Consider the following 19,894-nt stretch of genomic DNA (forward strand, 5'->3'; position numbering starts at 1 on the left):
ATTACTTTGATGGTCTATCCTATCTTCATGACTAAATAAAATTGAATTGTTGCTTAAATCAGTATTAAAGATACCATTTTTGTAGATTTATTAATGGCAGGAGTCAATCTTAACAACCTGGCATATGTTATTTACCTCTGGTTTGTCCTATAATATAGATTCAAAAAGCTTTTCAACCAATCTGTAAATCCGTGTGTGTGTGTGTGTGTGTGTTTGTTTATGTATATTACGTAGAAACTGAATGGTTAACAGAGAAGAAAAAAAGAAGAAAAAAAAAAAGAAAAAAAAGCACTAATTTGTGCATTGTGTAGGAAATGGTCCAAAATAAAAACCAATACAAATAAATATCATAATTAACAATGATGAGAAAAAGTAACACATGAATTCTAGCAATCATCATATCACCTTTTCGAATGGCAGTATAATTACTTATAAATATTATAATATATTATATCATATATATATATATATAAATATGTATATAAAATGATGATATCAATGACTTGGGGGGGAAAATGATGAGAGAAAAAAAAAATGTTAATGACATAACAATGATCATCTAAGTCTCTTCACCAAACCTTCACAGCCAGACATACAACACCATGGCAACAAAAACAAATATCATCATCATCATTAATAATAATAATAATAATAATAATAATAATAATAATAATAATAATAATAATAATAATAATAATAATAATAATAATAATAATAATAATAATAATAATAAAGGGAAGAAGAAGAAGACGAAGAAGGAGGAGAAGAAGAAGAAGAAGAAGAAGAAGAAGAAGAAGAAGAAGAAGAAGAAGAAGAAGAAGAAGAAGAAGAAGAAGAAGAAGAAGAAGAAGAAGAAGAAGAAGAAGAAGAAGAAAAAGAAGAAGAAGAAGAAGAAAAAGAAGAAGAAGAAGAAGAAGAATAGTATTAGTGAAAGATGATGATGAAAAGCTAACAATGGTCCAGAAGACGTGAATCCCTCGTTATCTATGGCTAATAAAGGAAGTACGTATTGGCTACTAAGAATTTCGTTTCTTTTCATCTAGAAATTGTTAAGAGGCAGAAATCATAAGAAGAATGGTAAAAATAATATTAATAATAATAATAATAATAATAATAATAATAATAATAATAATAATAATAATAATAATAATAATAATAATAATCTAATAATAAAAATAAAAATAAAAATAATAATAATAATAATAATAATAATAATAATAATAATAATAATAATAATAATAATAATAATAATAATAATAACAATAACAATAAGATTTTTATAAAAACCATTGATGATGGATGGGATTCCTCCTCTGACTATAGCACTCGTCACATTACAGAGTCTGACCACACGCCGCTTCCATTTCCAACTTGCCATACTCGGGATTGGTGAAGGAGAACCCTTGGAATTCCTCTTGGTTGATGGCCTTGATCACATTGGGGTCCATCGGGGTCAAGACCGGCTCCTCCGATGTAAAGTCCCGATCAAAATTATTAGCATCAGTCTTGTTTTTCTGAAAGGGGGTTGAGAGTTGGGAGAAAATGGAAGATGTATCATCATTAGAAAAGCTATCAACCGAGTAACCGCCAAGAGCCTCATTGGTGAGGATACAGTGCGCTCTAAAAGAGTCTATTATTATTATTATTATTATTATTATTATAAATGAGAACAGAATACAATCACTTGTGTTGACAAAAAGATATTCAGTGCTGCCAACCCCAACTGAAGAAAAGGTGAAATTTTTAATGTAAAAAAATGTGTCATTTTGAAGTTTGTTTTTAAGGGTTTTACGGCGCTTGCAACACATTTAGGTCATATCAGTGCCAGTAAAAAGGAAGAAAATGGGATAGTCAAAAGTTTTAGAATTACAATTTAAGCATCCAAGAATAAGGCAGAGAAAGGGGAATTGGTTCAAATAGAGAACAGATGTAGGTTCCAAGAGCACACTATCAGTGTACTTAGTTTGATATCACTAAATGTCTCATCCAGACATAAGCACAGGTCCCCGCCAAAAGGAACACACTCAATTGTTTTCAAATCATACATATGTAAAAGGAAAAATAATATAGTGCATAACAGAAAGATAATTTATATGGAAAAAAAAATCATCTCCCAAAACTAACTATACATTTGACTGTTTCCCTCCCAGCAAGGGCCAGGACAAAACCAAGTAATCTCATTCCAAGACAAAGACAGAAAGCATGTTGGAAAACAGATATTGGGGGTAGAAGACACAGTTAGTACATCCCTGCCCACTATGGGAGGTCTGGAATCCCACCCAGTGTCATTTTGAAGGAGAAGGCGTAATTGTTCAAAACAAAGGCATTATTCATAAACATTACATATCAGCACAATCATCTTCATTCACTATTGGAAGATTTTTTATTTTTTTTTTTGTTTGTTGCTTTAGGTCTCTTCCAACACAATTGAGGTTATATGAGAGACCGCTGAAACAAAAAAACAAGCAATCTAACAAAAATAGTACAAATGTAAATCAAAATCATAACCTAAAGATATCATAAGCTAAATTATAAATAACCAAGAACAAACAGGCAGGAGATTTACAGAAAAAAAAAAATATCCCCTGTCAAAAATACAATCACAAACCAAAGAAGCAGGATAGGTTAGTAAAGAGAAGAAGAAACGACATCACTATCGGGATCGTCGTACACCCATGCGAATCACTAGTTAATGATTCAAGTATGCTCCCATCCAACCACCCGCCTATTGGAAGATTCCTCTCCACAATAAATTTGGTAAAGGCTACTTCTGCCCAAAAAAAGCTGTACTGGTTTAGGATTCAGAAAACAAAATAAGCTGGAACTGGATGATGAAAATAAAACTTTCTTCCCTTTCAATAATACGAGATTAGAAATAAAAAATGCTTCACAGATCACATGTGCCAGATGACAAATTGGGCTAATAATTGCCAAAAAAAAGCTACAACACTGACTACCTGAGCTCAATGTAATGATGAAACAAATTAAAAGCATAAAATACCTTTGGTGTATAGTTGCATTGAATATGTAATTTTATAATAATTTAACACTTCAAACAAACTAGAGAGCTCAAATATCATTCATGAAGGACTTATATATAAAAAATCCTCCACCACATATCATACCTGAATTCAGAAGAATATAGTATTCATCAGAAATGCCTGTCACGACACAGTGTCCAATACATGGCTATAACGCCAAAAAAATTATTTGTAATCAAATAAATAAAAAACACCTATTTTAGTGATAGTTGGCATTCTGAATATGTATATTTTATGTAATATATTTTTAACACCTTCAAAACAGAAACACCTAGCTAGAGCTCAAATTGAATGAGACATTGGTGCTATGTAAATATGAGATACATTATTATTAATATAAAAAAGAAAAAATTATGCCTTCCAACCACAAATATCATCACCTAACATTCCCATGAAAGAATAAGATAATTCATCAGACAAGATTGCCTTGGTCAACAGGAATCACAATAGTTGTCCAAAGTGAGCAAATTGGGGGCTAATAATCCTGCCCCAAAAAAAACAAAGTGCCTGAAGCAGGACCCGAACCCGGGACCTTCCGGTCACAGTGAAATGCCTTAACAACTCTGCCACTTCGCCCCCCCCCCCCCCTCCCCCCTATCATTAATACGTTGTGCAAAATGACAGTTTCAGGCTCAAACCCTTCTTCACCTGACAACCAAATCAGTTTTAAATGGTAATACAATAGGTAATAAATCTAGACCCACCTCTATTTCTGACTTTATCGTTCAATTCAAAGTTTATCATTGGCAGGAGGACAATTTATGTGATTGTTTTGTTGTTGTTTTTTAAATAAAGGTTTTACGGCGCATGCGACACATTTAGGTCATAATGTCAGCGCCAGTATCATATTTAGGCTGATATTCTCATAATTAACCCCTAAAAACTCATATTTTCAACATCGGCATATTATCCAAATTCCAAACTTAATATTCACTGAGACTCATCGAGCTGGTGGAGGAGAAGAAAACCATGTAATTCCTTTGGCAATCATCCATATCTAATAACACATTTTAACTCTTCCACTATTAATGTAAATATGAGATACATTATTATTAATATTAAAAAAAAAAAATATGCCCTTCCACCACAATATCATCACCTTGACATTCCATGAAAGAATATAGATAATTCATCAGACAAGATGCCTTGGTCAACAGGAATCACCCATGTTGTCCAAAGTGAGCAAATTGGGGGCTAATAATCCTGCCCCAAAAAAAACAAAGTGCCTGAAGCAGGACCGGAACCCGGGACCTTCCGGGTCACAGTGAAATGCCTTAACAACTCTGCCACTTCGCGCCCCCCCCCCTCCCCCTATCATTAATACGTTGTGCAAAATGACAGTTTCAGGCTCAAACCCTTCTTCACCTGACAACCAAATCAGTTTTAAATGGTAATACAATAGGTAATAAATCTAGACCCACCTCTATTTCTGACTTTATCGTTCAATTCAATGTTTATTATTGGCAGGAGGACAATTTATGTGATTGTTTTGTTGTTGTTTTTTTAAATAAAGGTTTTACGGCGCATGCGACACATTTAGGTCATAATGTCAGCGCCAGTATCATATTTAGGCTGATATTCTCATAATTAACCCCTAAAAACTCATATTTTCAACATCGGCATATTATCCAAATTCCAAACTTAATATTCACTGAGACTCATCGAGCTGGTGGAGGAGAAGAAAACCATGTAATTCCTTTGGCAATCATCCATATCTAATAACACATTTTAACTCTTCCACTATTAATGTAAATATGAGATACATTATTATTAATATAAAAAAGAAAAAATTATGCCCTTCCACCACAATATCATCACCTTGACATTCCATGAAAGAATATAGATAATTCATCAGACAAGATGCCTTGGTCAACAGGAATCACCCATTGTTGTCCAAAGTGAGCAAATTGGGGCTAATAATCCTGCCCCAAAAAAAACAAAGTGCCTGAAGCAGGACCGAACCCGGACCTTCCGGGTCACAGTGAAATGCCTTAACAACTCTGCCACTTCGCGCCCCCCCCCTCCCCCTATCATAATAACGTTGTGCAAAATGACAGTTTCAGGCTCAAACCCTTCTTCACCTGACAACCAAATCAGTTTTAAATGGTAATACAATAGGTAATAAATCTAGACCCACCTCTATTTCTGACTTTATCGTTCAATTCAATTTTATTATTGGCAGGAGGACAATTTATGTGATTGTTTTGTTGTTGTTTTTTTAAATAAAGGTTTTACGGCGCATGCGACACATTTAGGTCATAATGTCAGCGCCAGTATCATATTTAGCTGATATTATCATAATTAACCCCTAAAAAATCATATTTTCAACATCGGCATATTATCCAAATTCCAAACTTAATATTCACTGAGACTCATTGAGCTGGTGGAGGAGAAGAAAACCATGCAATTCCTTTGGCAATCATCCATATCTAACAACACACATTTTAACTCTTCCACTATTATTCCCCCCCCCCCCCTCCCCTCTCCCTCTGTTTCAAATCCCGACATTTTTGCATATAGTATAGTTCAGTCAACATTCCCATAATATCATATTTGGGACCTCAAACCGTATTCAAAAATGATAAATCATACTGGTTGACAAGTCAGCCTAAAACTCATAGAAAAAGGGTAGAAAGTGTTGCAAAGATACACTTACAATTTTTGGCTTGAAAGGAGGTCTGACTTTGCGTTGCTCTAAAGCTTCCCAATCTATTTTATCATGAAAAAATGGATGAACAAGGATTGCTTTCTCGCAACCTTGGGTAGTAACACAGCCGAGTCGCTTGGATGGGTTCTTGGTCATGAACTGGAAACAAAATGAATCAATGTATAATTTTTTTTTTTAAACAAAAAAAACGAGCATTTATATAGCGCAATATCCACTAAACGTGCTCAAAGTGCTTTACAAGGGGTCCCTAGCCAACAGCAAAACGTAACATGTAGGATGAGATGAGACATGACGCCTGTTAGGCGATATTACAATCTTTTGGAAAGAGACAATTGTTAACAGTCAGGTACTCACTTTAGATCCGAGAAGGATGAGAGAATGTGAGTAAGAGCCTTTTCCAGGGACTCAAATACGCACCTCTAAGAGCGGGTCTCGAACCCAGGACCTTCCAATCCGAAGGCGAGAGTCATACAAATATACTTTTCTTTGATTGTAAAAAGCTCTCGACTCACTCCTGTGAGTATAGAGACAGCCTGTTTACACTGTACAGGTTACAGGTCTGAGTACTACTTTTCTTCGTCATAAAAAAAAGATTTAAACTCACCCCTTTGAGTATAGAGACAGCCTCTTTACTTAACCACACAGGGTAGAGGACATCATCATGGAGAATGGATTCAAATAAGTCATCTTCATTGTCAGCCTCAAACGGGGGCTGCCCTGCCATCATCTCATACATCAAAACACCTAATGCCCACCAGTCAACACTGGCATCGTACTCCAACTCTTGTAGAATCTGGGGAAATATATAGAATAATGTCAATAATACAATAAAATAATAATAATAATAATAAAATAATATAATAATAATAATAATAATAATAATAATAATAATAATAGTAATAGTGATAATAATAATAATAATAATAATAATAATAATAATAATAATAATAATAATAATAATAATAATAATAATAATAATAATAATAATAATAATAATAATAATAATAATGAGAAAGGGACTCGGAAAACAGATATAGGGGGATAGAAGACACAGAGTGACCTCCTGCCCACCATAGGAGGTCAAAGACCACTACCAGCTAGCAGTTTAGTATCACCAAAAACACAAAGCAAAAGTTTAGAAACTACATCCTTTATTGTCAATAAAAATATACTTCTGAAAATTTCAATAGTTCTGACGGTGAATTCAACTTTCGTGATGCGGTTCAAGGTGACAATTTATTAGAATGAGAGCAGGGTTGCCAATTCAGGAGGCAAAAATTTTACCGAACTTTTACGCAAACACATCGACCTGCCCCTTTCTGAGTTCTGAACTCCAGTAAACAGGCATAATGTACTTAGTTTTTCCCCCATTTAGCAGGTGATTGGAAAATATACTGAGGGTTTATAACAAACTGAATTTCGTAAATATGCGGAAAATTGGCAACCTTGCAAGAGGGTGGGACACATATGCTAAAAGTTAAAAATAATCCTAATAGATGAAACCAGGACAATTACCTCTGGTGCTATGTAATCAGGCGTACCACAAAACGTCTGCGTCAGTTTGTTTTCAGTCATACCTTCTTTACACATACCAAAGTCTGCAATCTTACAATGTCCCTCTGCATCCAGTAAAATATTGTCTAATTTCAAATCTCTGAAAACCAAAAATAAAATAAAAATATTAAAAGTGTTGACATTGTTACACTATGAAACTATGGTTATAATATTTCAAATTGAAAAATAAAAAAAGTATTTTAAAAAAGCAAAACCAAAGTAACTATATTCCATATTGTTCTTCATTTTAGCATCAATGTAGTCCTTCAAAGCCATAAGGCCTATGAAGCTCGAGTTTATCTCAGTATTTATATCATTAAACAGACAATAGCAATTATTGCTTGCTACCCTTTAGATAAAATTCTAGTTTATTGCAAAGAATTGGATTCAATAGTCTGATGTCACGTCACCCAGCAACGTCTTCATGCTGGCAGTATTCTGAATTTGCTTCCATACAACAACAAAAAGGTGACAGGGTAATTTTTGCTACATTTTACTGGGAGCGATCAATCAATGAATAGAAATTGTTTTTGGTTTTCTTTATCAGTAATGCCTAGAATATTTTTAACCAGATATTTTCAAGTTAACCATATCACGAAACCAGAAATTCAGCATATGCTGGAGAACTGGCACCCATGAGTTGCACAATGAACTTCACATACCTGTATATAATTCCATGCCGGTGAAGAAACATAAGGGCTAACGTCACCTCAGCTGCATAAAACCTTGCCCGAGGTTCATCAAACTTGCGTGCACGTTGTATTTGGAACATGAGATCTCCACCATTCACATACTCCATGACAAAAAATAATCTCTCCTGTTGAAGACAAAGAGAGTGATGTATATTTTAGCTGATCTAATGTGTGGGCTCTCAAATGCTAATGTGAGAAATAAAGCTACTTGCTGTTTGTCTTGCAATAAAAATCAGCTTCTTCGAGCTATTATTTAATTTATGTCTTTGATGACATTAATATGATTTGGAAAATTTACTTATTCTTTTGATTATAATCAATACTGAAGTTTAAAATAATTTTGAGTAGTTTCAATGTAGGATGTTAACAAAATACTGGGAGATGGAAATTAAGAAAACGCGTTAATGATTTCAGGGTTTATAGATAAATAATTTCAGAACATAATGCACTGATAAACTCAAAATTGACCTCTGACCCCAAAAGGGATTAAAATATCTTTTATACTGATTATATAGTTATATTGGTTTTTGCGGATTACAGCACTTTTGTCTTCTATGAAAAAAACAAAATTCAGGTATAGATCAGTCTTGCTGACTGCAAACTTTCCTCCTATTAAGTTTCCAATCTTCTCAAACCAAATTATACATATGAAATACGAGTCTAATCTACCTTTAAAACAAAATAGAAATTAGTATAACAAATGCCAAAAGAGCAAAGAGGAAATAACTAAATGACCATCATGTCTTCAGTCTTACCTTTGTCTGAAAAGATGAGTGCAAAGCTGTAAGGAAAGGGTGCTTGGCAGACAACGCCAGGATTCTCTTTTCAGTCATGGTGCATTCCACATCATCATCTTGGATAATGACGTCTTTTTTTAACACTTTGATGGCATATACTTCTTCCGTACCTTTCTTCTCTGCAAGCATCACCTTGAAAAGGAAATGTATGGGCAGATAAATATAAAATCGGAAATAGACCATTTTGATTAAAAAGAGGGTAGTCAGACCTATTAACCAGGCAATAAATTTTAGGTAAAAACTAATCCAAATTTTAAGAGAAAAAATAATTCTGTGACAACTCAAAATGCACAATTCTCATCATTATTACTATAAACTGTCATTAAATGATTTAAAACTGACGCAGTCTTTTCTTTCAAACAGAGGCAATGTTGATAAAATGAAATTTATCTATCTCTCTTTAGAAAAACATTTATTTTTTAAAACAAATTTTCCTCCAATATTATTTTTTTTTAATCTAAACCTGGATGAATAAATATGAATTTTAGCAAATTTGGCTGGAAAAAACAACCTTTGAATGACTACTTATTGTATACCCCAGTTTGGACAAGAGTTACAATGTCGCCTAATCAATAAATTAAAACACACACACAATATAGCAACAAGAGTAAACAATACAATCTTATTTACCTTTCCAAAACTGCCTTTTCCTAAAACTTTGAGGAAATTAAAGTCATTGAGACCAATACGACAATGAGAGCGATTCCTGTCACCTGAAGGACTCCGGGCCCTGGAACCCTGACTGTCATTGCCAGCAGCTAAATTATCTCCTAAGTAACCTGACTCTCCTGGCTGGCCTTCATCTGGGGAAAGAAAACCAATCAGTTAATTTAAACGTTCAATTTTGAAAGACGAAATAAATTTGGAGGTGTAGCCATCTGCTACTATTTTGGAGAAGGAAAACCAATCAGTTAATTTAAACGTTCAATTTTGAAAGACGAAATAAATTTGGAGGTGTAGCCATCTGCTACTATTTTGGAGAAGGAAAACCAATCAGTTAATTTAAACGTTCAATTTTGAAAGACGAAATAAATTTGGAGGTGAAGCCATCTGCTACTATTTTGAAAGATAATTTGTCGAATTCGTTCTACAAACAGAAGTAATGCTTTATTTTTTTTTCCTCTGCTCCTATTTAGACCAAGACTCTAAATTATGAACATACTATTGAAACGTTAAAATCAACATCCACAATTCAACAAAAATAAATATTATGCTTTTTGTATTAACTTTATAAAAGATCATTTACCAAAGCTGCCTACTTGAAATTTCAAAAATTCATAGATTCCATGGGAAAAATAGAAACATTAACTGTATATAGCTTAGAAATAAACAATTTGCCTTTAGCATGATCCAAAAATGCTCCAACGTCCTGAATATCGTCTCTAAGGAACTAAACCTTCCTTGTCAACAAGATTTATTGAGTCAAAGAAGCGAATGTTGTTCTGTAGCATTTTGGAGCCAAAAAAATTGTATTTCTACAAAAATTTTGTAGTACTAGGCCGGTGTTATTTAGGCATTTGTTTAAATTAATGAGCAGACATAGAAGAATCCAAGAACAATACATTCGCCACTCATTTTGTCTATGGTAGATTTTCTCTCCAAACTACTCAAACTGTGTATTCATGCAAACATGAGGGAGTGTAAACAGCCATATGTTTTTCTGTGACTAAACTTGTGTAATGCTACTTTTATCTAATAAATTTAAGAATATACGAGAAAATCTGAGCAAAGGATAATTACCTTGAATCACAGGGATAGGGGATGAAAATGATCTTCCTTGCATGGGTGACATCTTATTTGGCGACTCACTGATAGAAAGCTGTAAGGAAAAGAAAGAATGAAAAGTAGAGAATAACTTCAAGAAATCTCATGTTTAACAAACAATCTGTGACAAGTTGAAAGTCTTTTATTGACAAGATTGAGTCAAAGAGGTGTATGCAGTTATGTAACTGGAGCCAAAAATTCGTATTTCTACAAATATTTCGTAGCACTATGCAGATCTGTTTATTAATCTATCTATATTTGGATTAAATGTGTAACTGCCAGAAAGTGTCATCATACAGTAGAAATAAAACAACCAGACCTAAATGGGAAGGGTCTAGAATATTCTAAATAAAAGTGTTTCATTAAGGTTTAATCAAATATATAAAGATCTGCCTACTTGAAATTTCAAAGTCGTAGTTTTCAAGGGGAAAAAAAAAAAAAGTCACTATCAATAGCTTTAGAAATAAATTATTTGCTCTCAGCATGATTAAAAAATGCTCCAAATTCCTTAAAAAAGGAAAAAGGAACTAAATTTTCCTTTCCAACAAGATTTATTGAGCCAAAGAATCGAATGTAGCTGTAGCTGTAGCCAAAATTCATTTCTACAAATTTTTCGTAGTACTAGGCCTGTATATATGTCTATATTTTCAACATGTTTAAAGTCTCACACATCAAAAGGCTTGCTTGCTACCAGTTAAGAACAGAAAAGAAAAAAAAAATTGAAATCAATTAAAAATGTATGATTTCCATCAACAGTTATATGAATTCACTTTCAAATGTATTTAAAATGATGTAGTGGAGTTCAGTCCATCCAGTTTAGTCACTTTAACGTACATTAGCAATATTTTTCAACCGTTTTCCTCAAAACAAAATAAGCTTTGGCTAATTTTGGCACTAAAACGATTTTAGGAGTAGTAAGTAGTAGTGGTGATAGTAGTAGTAGAAGTAGTAATAGAAGTAGTAGTTGTAGTAGTAGCAGTAGTGCTGGTGGTAGTAGTAGTAGTAACAGTAGTAGTAATAATTAATAATAATAATTTAAATCATTAAAAAAAATATTAATAATAGTAGTAATAATAATAATAATAGTAATAATAATAATAATAATAATAATAATAATAATAATAATAATAATAATAATAATAATAATAATAGTAATAATATTAATAATAATATAATAATAAATATCATCATCATCATCATCATCATCATCATCATCATCATCATCATCATCATCATCATCATCATCATCATCATCATCATCATCATCATCATCAAGATTATTATTATTATTACTATTATTATTATTAGTATCATCATCATCATCATCATTATTGTTGAATAAATGAAAGTGTAAAATCTAACACGAACTGGGGCAATTCATCTAGACTCAAGTCAGAAAGAAGAAGTGCCACAAATGGAAAAGAATAGAAACACAAACCTTCTTTGTTTTGGGTCGGAGTTTGTCTCCAGAGATTCCCATCTCCTGGAGAATTTGTGCCATGTCACGGGTGTTAGTTCCACAATTATTTGCTACATTCTTCAGACATCGCTTGTGTATGTTGAGCTTACATGCTGAAATGTTGAAGATTTGTTTACACATGTATTAAAATAAGGAGAAATATACGGTGGTCGTTTCTCCAACTGAAATCTAAAAATGTATTTTTAACTTTTAAAGTTCATTTTTTTTTTTAAAAGCAGTATTGAAATGCCCATTATACATCTAAGTGAAATTAATGTTTCTTAAACCAATTTCCTAATAAAAACAGAGCTGTTGAAAATACTGGCACCACTAAAAGTTTTTAATTCATGGCATTAGCTTTTATCTAAATGGAAAAATAAAGTTGTCATTTAAAACAGTGAAAGGTAGAAGTAGTAGTAGAAGTAGTAGTTAGTAGCATTAGTAGTAGTAGTAGTAGTAGTAGTAGTAGTAGTAGTAGTAGTAGTAGTAGTAGTAGTAGTAGTAGTAGTAGTAGTACAATTGTTAGTAAAAAAGGCATGGAGTACAAAGCTTACCGTCACATTGTAACCCTTGCCGCACCAACCCATATAGTAGAGATCCACAATGATCACAAAATGTAGGCCTCCGGAAATTATGAACGTTAAATCTGTGTGGAACATTAATGTTGAATCTGGGTCCTGCCACCTGAGGATCACAAGATAGGAAAAGCATTAATTCCACACAGTGTGAGTGTCTGTACAACATGGTACCTCATTTGAGGTCATTGTGGGTGTTTGTTGCCAAAAACAAGAAGAAGAAGAAGAAAAATAAGAAAGACAACCTTAACCAAAGAGCCCATCATTCATTCAGATGTCACTAAGTATGTGGACACTATCTTAGCATTCAAACCAGGAGCAAGCACAATAGAGAAAACGTGGTGCTGTAGAGATATTTGAAAAAAAATTTTTTTTAAGATGACAAAGAAAGAGCAATGATTTTTAAAAATCAAATGTTAAATAATAATTATATTCTATTTTTAAAAAATATTAATATATGGAGTTAAGAATATTTAAATTTAGGCGATTCCGAAGGTCTTCCAAAGATGAAGGGAATAAAATGACTTATTTGATGAAACCGTTCTATTATAGCATTGTTGTTTATTGTTATTTGACAAACAATATGATCTTTTCTAGAAACTGCTTTTGTTTTTATTTATTGATTTTATAAGGTGCAGAAATAGTTTTAAAAATGATAAACCAGTTTGCTTTTATTCCCCCCCCCCCCTCCCCCCTCCCCTGCCTATATAAATATAAACCTGGAAGAGGGGTTGCATTTTCAATTTTGGTTCATATCTTGATGTAAATGTCATTTCATGGCACTTGTGTTATGACAATATCATTAAGCATTAACCCTCTCCTTACCACCTACATCAAAATCGTCACATTTGTTACGACACAATATACATTTTTCTTATTCAGATTTATTTTGTACATCACAAAGATCTTTGTTTTAAATAAGAAGAACGTAAAGTTGTTTTATTGAGAGCTTTTTTGAGTTTAAAAACTAAATTTTTCTGCTGGGTAACCCTGACATTTTGGGAAAAATTTGAAAATGATCGGTAAGGACAGAGTTAAGCATTGAATAATTCAGGATTTTGGAATCCCCTCCAACTCCGAATCAAACATCCATTCTATTTACCTCATCTGTAGTGGCATCTTTGGAACCAGGACAATGGGTCACGATATGCTGATGGCATCTTTTATGAACTACACACGTACACACTGAAATGAAATAAATGAACGTTTACAAAAAGGTAGCAGAGTTAACCAAGAGAAACAAAAAAGTGATGAGTAATCCGTAACATTGTGTGAAATGATTTAATAGTTTTTGGGTTGTAATTTTTTACTCACTTTTCTAATGAATTTTTTTTTTTGACTGCAAATACAATATTGTTTTCATAGGTGGAGACCGTTATCCCCTTTATTTCATAATAATAATAATAATAATAATAATAATAATAATAATAATAATAATAATAATAATAATAATAATAATAATAATAATAATAATAATAATAATAATAATACACATTTATACTACAGCGCTCATTCATTCTCGTGTAAAACACAAGCTCTGGGCACTTTACAATATAAATTATCAATTTTAAGTGAAAAAAAAATTTTTTAAATAATAATAATAATAATTCATAGCCAAATCAATTTCATAAAAAATTATATCAAAAGTAATAAATAAATAATGTCGAATCTGATGTTGGAAACTCAACAATATTTTTTTTTTTTAACCGAAATAAAACAAAAACCAAAAACAAGAATAGCTAACCTATGAGAATATAAGCTTACCTTGACATTGATAACCTTGCTTCCCAATTATACCCCTGTAAACAACAAACAAACAAACAAACAAACAAAGAAATAATAATGGTGAGTTGAAAGGATAAAATGTCATGACATAAAAATAATAAAGCATGGAATGAAGAACATCATAAAATTTGCCCTGAATTTTTATTGTTTTAATACATAAATTAATCCTCAAGTTCTATATCATATTATGACAAATATTAGATTAGATTAATTGTAATATTTTACATTATAATCATAACTGAATCTTTTTGTATAAGAAAAAAAAAAAACAAAGAAACAGGCCATTAATAACAAGTGTAAACAAAAATATAAGCATCTGCATTTATATCGAACAGTTCTAATTAATCTCAAGTATTAAATGAAATGAGAAACAAAAATCTAAAAATTAAAAAAGTCCCTGCACATTATAATGGAACTAATATTTTTTTTTTTTTTTTGGAAAGGAAGCCAATATAATACAATTAAGAGAAATAACTCCCCCTTCCTTCTTAAAAAAAAATGAGATAAAATACCATAAAATACTGTACCATATAAAGTCTCGACACAAAGAGCAAAATGTAAACTGCCTAAAGTAAACAGCCAAGAACTTGTGTCCATTGACTTGATGGATGCGTCTTCGCATAGCCCCACGGCGCCGATTGAGCATTCCCTCTTTTTCCTTGAAGACCTTCTCCTTGGGGGCTGATTCAGCTGTCATAGGAATATTCAGGTTAAAAAATAAATCATATTCTCATATAAAATCATTTGACATAAATCTCAATAAATTTAAAAATTAATATTATAATTCAAAATACTAAATTTACAGCCAAGTAATTAAATAGGGTTATAGTTATAATAATAATAATAATAATAATAATAATAATAATAATAATAATAATAATAATAATAATAATAATATTTCTATAGCGCCTTTCCTGAGTCAGAACCATTTTGACATTGTTTTGTAAATCCAATTTAGTTCGTCTTACCATTATAAATGATTAATTTGAACATATTACAAGATCGGTGATCACTTGTTTTTGTTTGTTTTTAAGGGTTTTACAGCGCTTGCAACACATTTCGGTCATATCAGCGCCAGTAAAAAGGAAGAAAATGGTATAGTAAAAAGTTATAGAATTACAATTAAAGTACCCAAGAGAAAGGAAGACAAAGGGGAATTGTTCAAATAGGAAACAGATGTAGATTCCAAGAGCACACTATCAGTTTACTTAGTTTGAGATCGCCTAAATGTCTCATCCTGACATAAGCACAGGTCCCCACTCAGAGGAACGCACTCAAATGTTTACAAATCCATGTAAAACAAAAATAATACAGTGCATTACAGAGAGATAATTTACATGACAAAAAATATCTCCCAAAACTCAAACTATACATTTGACTGTTTCCCTCCCAGCCAGGGTATCCGGCTAAGGACAAAACCAAGTAATTTCATTCCAAGACAAAGACAGAAAGCATGTTGGAAAACAGATATAGGGGGATAGACGACACAGTAAGTGAAAGTGCCTCCTTGCCCACTATGGGAGATCAGGAACCCCACCCAGTGTGCTCACTGGGAAAAGTGACCAGTTTTAATTGAATCAATTATTCATTCATTCATAAAAGTGATAGAAAATAGCACAGGCTTTTGCCAAGAACGATATCAACCCTTGTCACAGAATGTATTCACTCCCAATTCATAAAAAAAATTAAGAAAACAGAACAAAAACAAACAAAAAAAAACTAATTAAAAAAAAAAATCCCCCTATCCTCAATATTCCAACAATAACAATTGTCAGAGAATTTATTCACTCCCAATTCAGTTTTTTTTAAATTACCCCCCCCCCCCCCCCCCCCCCATCAAATAAACATTTTTTAAATGCTCCCTTCTGGCAATATTTCTGTAATAAATAATATGATATATAATAATAATATAATAAAAAGATGTAAATTGTTGCAAAATTTTTAATTGAAACATTCAATAAAACATATGGTTGCCATTATGTCCGTTCAAGTAAAGATAAAAGAAGGACTGTTGTCCTGACTCAAATATAAATCATTCTAATGCCATTCTTCTTAACTTCCCATAAAATCAAGATCTTGATAATATCCAAATAACTCTGCTCAACTTGGTTTGACATCTCTATTGAAAAGATCCAGTTGATCAACTAAGTAACATTCAGAGAGACTGATTTAAATTCAAGAGATTTTATTTTTTAAATGTTTCTTCATTCTTCAAAGACTTGCTTTCTACACAATAGTTAAGGATTAACTCTGCTAAACAATTATCAAATAACCCCTTATTCTTTCTAAAGAAAAAAATAAAATTAAAATAATAATAATAATTAAAATTATGTTAATAATAATAAATAATAATAATAATAAAAATAATAACAATAATAATAATAGAAGAAGAAGAAGAAGAAGAAGAAGAAGAAGAAGAAGAAGAAGAAGAAAGAAGAAGAAGAAGAAGAAGAAGAAGAAGAAGAAGAAGAAGAAGAAGAAGAAAAAAGAAGAAGAAGAAGAAGAAGAAAAAGAAGAAAAAAAAGAAGAAGAAGAAACAACCCCTTATTCTTTCTAAAATAAAAAATAAAATAATAATAATAATAATAATAATAATAATAATAATATAATAATAATAATAATAATAATAATAATAATAATAATAATAATAATAATAATAAAATAATAGAAGAAGAAGAAAATTGGAATTTGGGATCAGATGTTGGAAATTTAACAAACAAATAAACAACAAATATTGTGTACACATTAAAAGAGATTATCTTTTATATTTACACAAATAGGTAATTCCCATTGATTCTATTGGATAGCTATACCCATATTGTGACACAAATGCCAACATAACATGACAATCAACAGACGAACTATACACACAAACAAAAATAAAACGCCAAAAAAAGTGTGCAAATATTCTTTTTGTAATCAAGCAAATCAAAAGATTATCACAACAAAAACAAAAAGACCCATTTTACTTGATATAAAATTAATATCACCAATACTGTTGTCCATATAATAAATTATTATCAACATCATCGTTTTATTCTCTTATAAACAAAAAGCAGACTGTTGATTGTGTTACAAGTTACAAGTAAAAGCTTCTTTAAAATTAAAAAATAAACAAAAAATCGAATTTAACAAAAATTCTAGTTTAAGTTTAATCTAATCTTTTTGAGAAACATCTCAATTTTTTCAAATCAATTTTCCAAAATAATGACAGTTGCTGCCCTTAACTCACTCAATCCTAGAAAATTTTGTTACTTTTCAAATTGGAAAAAAAAAAAAATTAAAAATGAGCATGTACATAGTTTTATTCAACTACCATTAACATGCAAAAATTAAAAACATTAGCTTTGATACTACCCCTATAATATGTCTCATAAAAATGTAATAAATAGGCATGGGGTAAAAGTAACCCAGGTAAATTACGGATATAGTCGGTGTTAGGGTTGAATGAGTTAATGGATGTCATCGTGACTTCGGTGACTGGCACCCAGTGGCAGAACAAATTATTGATCTCTATCGTCAACACACGAGATCTTGATATTCTGGAAGTGCATCCCCTCTTCTCCCCTCCCCCTCAGCCCCCCTTCCTCAAATTTTACTCTTCTAAAGTCTTCATGTATTTCAAAATTCATTTTCCAATTTTGTAAAACGTATTTATTACCCCTATAAACCCCACCCTTGCTTTGTCAGTAACTGTTGTCCCATCGGTATTGTATTTATTCAATGCTCATTATCATAAATACAGGATCAAAGTGTGACGTCGACGTCATCATCCGTTTCTCCTTCTCTATACAATTTTCCCACCCAAAATAAACATTTATAAACAAAAAACAAGACATACTAAAGAGGGGGCTTCAAATATGGGTTACATTGGGTCCATAAAGGGTTACATTGGATCCATAAAGGGTTACCTTCTGTATCAGAAGCATGAAACTCGATAACGATATGCAGTTTTCCATTGGGTTCCAGATCGATCTGAGAGAACAGACAAGGGTAAACAATTGATTTAGGGAGTAGCAACTGAATTGCGGATTACTCCACAAGTGGATGATAAACAATACAAAATAATGTTTTCCCCCAAAATATTAAAATTTATGTTATGTATTCTGAAGAAATAACAAGAGTATTGCGGTTGTAAATCATAATGTAGAAAGTACCGCAACTGAAAAATTATAATGATCAATGCTAAAGAATGAATTAGAGGAAAATGTCCGGATGGAGCGCCCCGATTCCGAGATGTAGCGAGGATAAAAAATGGCTGCCGCGATGGTAAACGAATCGGTGGATTTGACCACTTATTCCCTTGCACAAATAGCTAAATCTAGATGTAAAACTTACCCAAATGTCATGATTTTCCTTTACATCGTCAAATGGAATTGAACAATTAGCCACAAATTCATCCGGTGGAATCGCAGCATCGTGAAACACTGTCAAATTGAGATGCTGTCCGTTGTGCACCTCCGACTCGAAGTCCTCGTTCCACACCCACTGCGGTTTAACACTTTTAGGCTTCGTGGTTGTTTTTGCGACAAATAATTCATCCACATCTATGTTCACATACGGCTCAATCATTTGCGAGGCCTTTTCTTTAGTTGAACCCATCATCAGTCTCATTGAGAAATCAGTGGGTTTCAGATCCGTGGCCTCGCAGACCTTTAGTTTTAGCGTTCCATTGAACAATCCTGATTTGCCCCGTTCGGACATCTTGTCCGATATAAGGGGCTGAAGCCTATGATCAACAAATGATTAACCAAATCCTGCCGTACGAGGAAGCATCGAGAGACACTGGAAAGCAACACAATTCAATCCCAATAGATGAGGAATTCACAGCAATGATATCACGGAAGTTGTATTATGGATTTTCTCAGCACAGAGCCGTCAGGAAAATGCAAATATGGCTTTGCGCATGCGTCGTGATTGGTAGCCTTATCTTCGACCCGTGAAGCATCAAGCCTGGGTCAAATTTTGTCATAGGTTTTTAGATGGATTTTACAAGAAATTTTAATAATATACTTTAAACAAATAAGAACTTTTAAAAAATATAATTTTAAAAAACCCCAGACGGTTGGAGCATTTTTTAAAAATCTTAATCGTCCTGAAAATCGCTAGAGCCCCAGAAAAAAACAAAATAATTTAAATGTCAAAAGTAAGATTGTTTAAAAAAATTATAGCTATTATAAATCTTTTCAAATACCAAGAATTTTGAATTCCCTAATACATTACCCACTCCAATAAACAAATAAATCTTTTAAAAAATAATAATAAACGCGTTAAGTCAAAAGTCGAAACCGTTACGAGCCACTGCTTTTGTATTGAAAAAGGTGGTCTTGGTTTGCAAGTGTGCTGCCACATAAGTAAGATGCATAATACCCGTGTTACACAATATTATGTCTGGTTTGTCATATCCGTGTCAAAAGTAAAATTATTGTCATTGAATGATCGTCTGGTTGTCAATTAGCAAGTTTTTGATGATGTGGATGATATACATAGACTATAAAGTTGTTCATAATTTCCAATGATAATGATGATGATGATGATGATGATGATGATGATGATGAT

General features: G+C 32.2%; 1 protein-coding gene across 1 annotated transcript; it reads right to left on the reverse strand.

The window, feature by feature from the left end:
- Nucleotides 1-1,204: 1,204 nt before the first annotated feature.
- LOC144963237 (calcium-independent protein kinase C) lies at nucleotides 1,205-19,206 on the reverse strand. The gene is made up of 15 exons (XM_078897077.1): nucleotides 18,674-19,206; nucleotides 18,247-18,310; nucleotides 14,863-15,025; nucleotides 14,315-14,349; nucleotides 13,653-13,735; nucleotides 12,530-12,659; nucleotides 11,955-12,088; nucleotides 10,493-10,571; nucleotides 9,383-9,555; nucleotides 8,711-8,884; nucleotides 7,926-8,080; nucleotides 7,225-7,363; nucleotides 6,314-6,502; nucleotides 5,698-5,847; nucleotides 1,205-1,514 (listed from the first exon to the last, which is right to left on the reverse strand). Exons 1-15 carry the CDS (start codon nucleotides 19,037-19,039, stop codon nucleotides 1,335-1,337), a joined length of 2,214 nt encoding a protein of 737 aa, XP_078753203.1. The 5' UTR covers nucleotides 19,040-19,206; the 3' UTR covers nucleotides 1,205-1,334.
- Between the last annotated feature and the right edge of the window lie 688 nt (nucleotides 19,207-19,894).

This window comes from Berghia stephanieae, chromosome 1, assembly GCF_034508935.2.
Source record: "Berghia stephanieae isolate SIO BIC M18660-M18661 chromosome 1, UCSD_Bste_1.3, whole genome shotgun sequence".
Lineage (NCBI taxonomy): Eukaryota > Metazoa > Mollusca > Gastropoda > Nudibranchia > Aeolidiidae > Berghia > Berghia stephanieae.

Excerpts from the sequence above, each read along its gene's own strand:
- LOC144963237 (XM_078897077.1), bottom strand. The coding sequence starts at position 19,039 with ATGTCCGAACGGGGCAAATCAGGATTGTTCAATGGAACGCTAAAACTA. Across the intron at positions 14,350-14,862 it reads TTGTGTCGAGACTTTATATG|GGGTATAATTGGGAAGCAAG; the intron begins GTACAGTATTTT and ends TGTTGTTTACAG. Across the intron at positions 8,885-9,382 it reads GAAAAGGCAGTTTTGGAAAG|GTGATGCTTGCAGAGAAGAA; the intron begins GTAAATAAGATT and ends TTCCTTTTCAAG.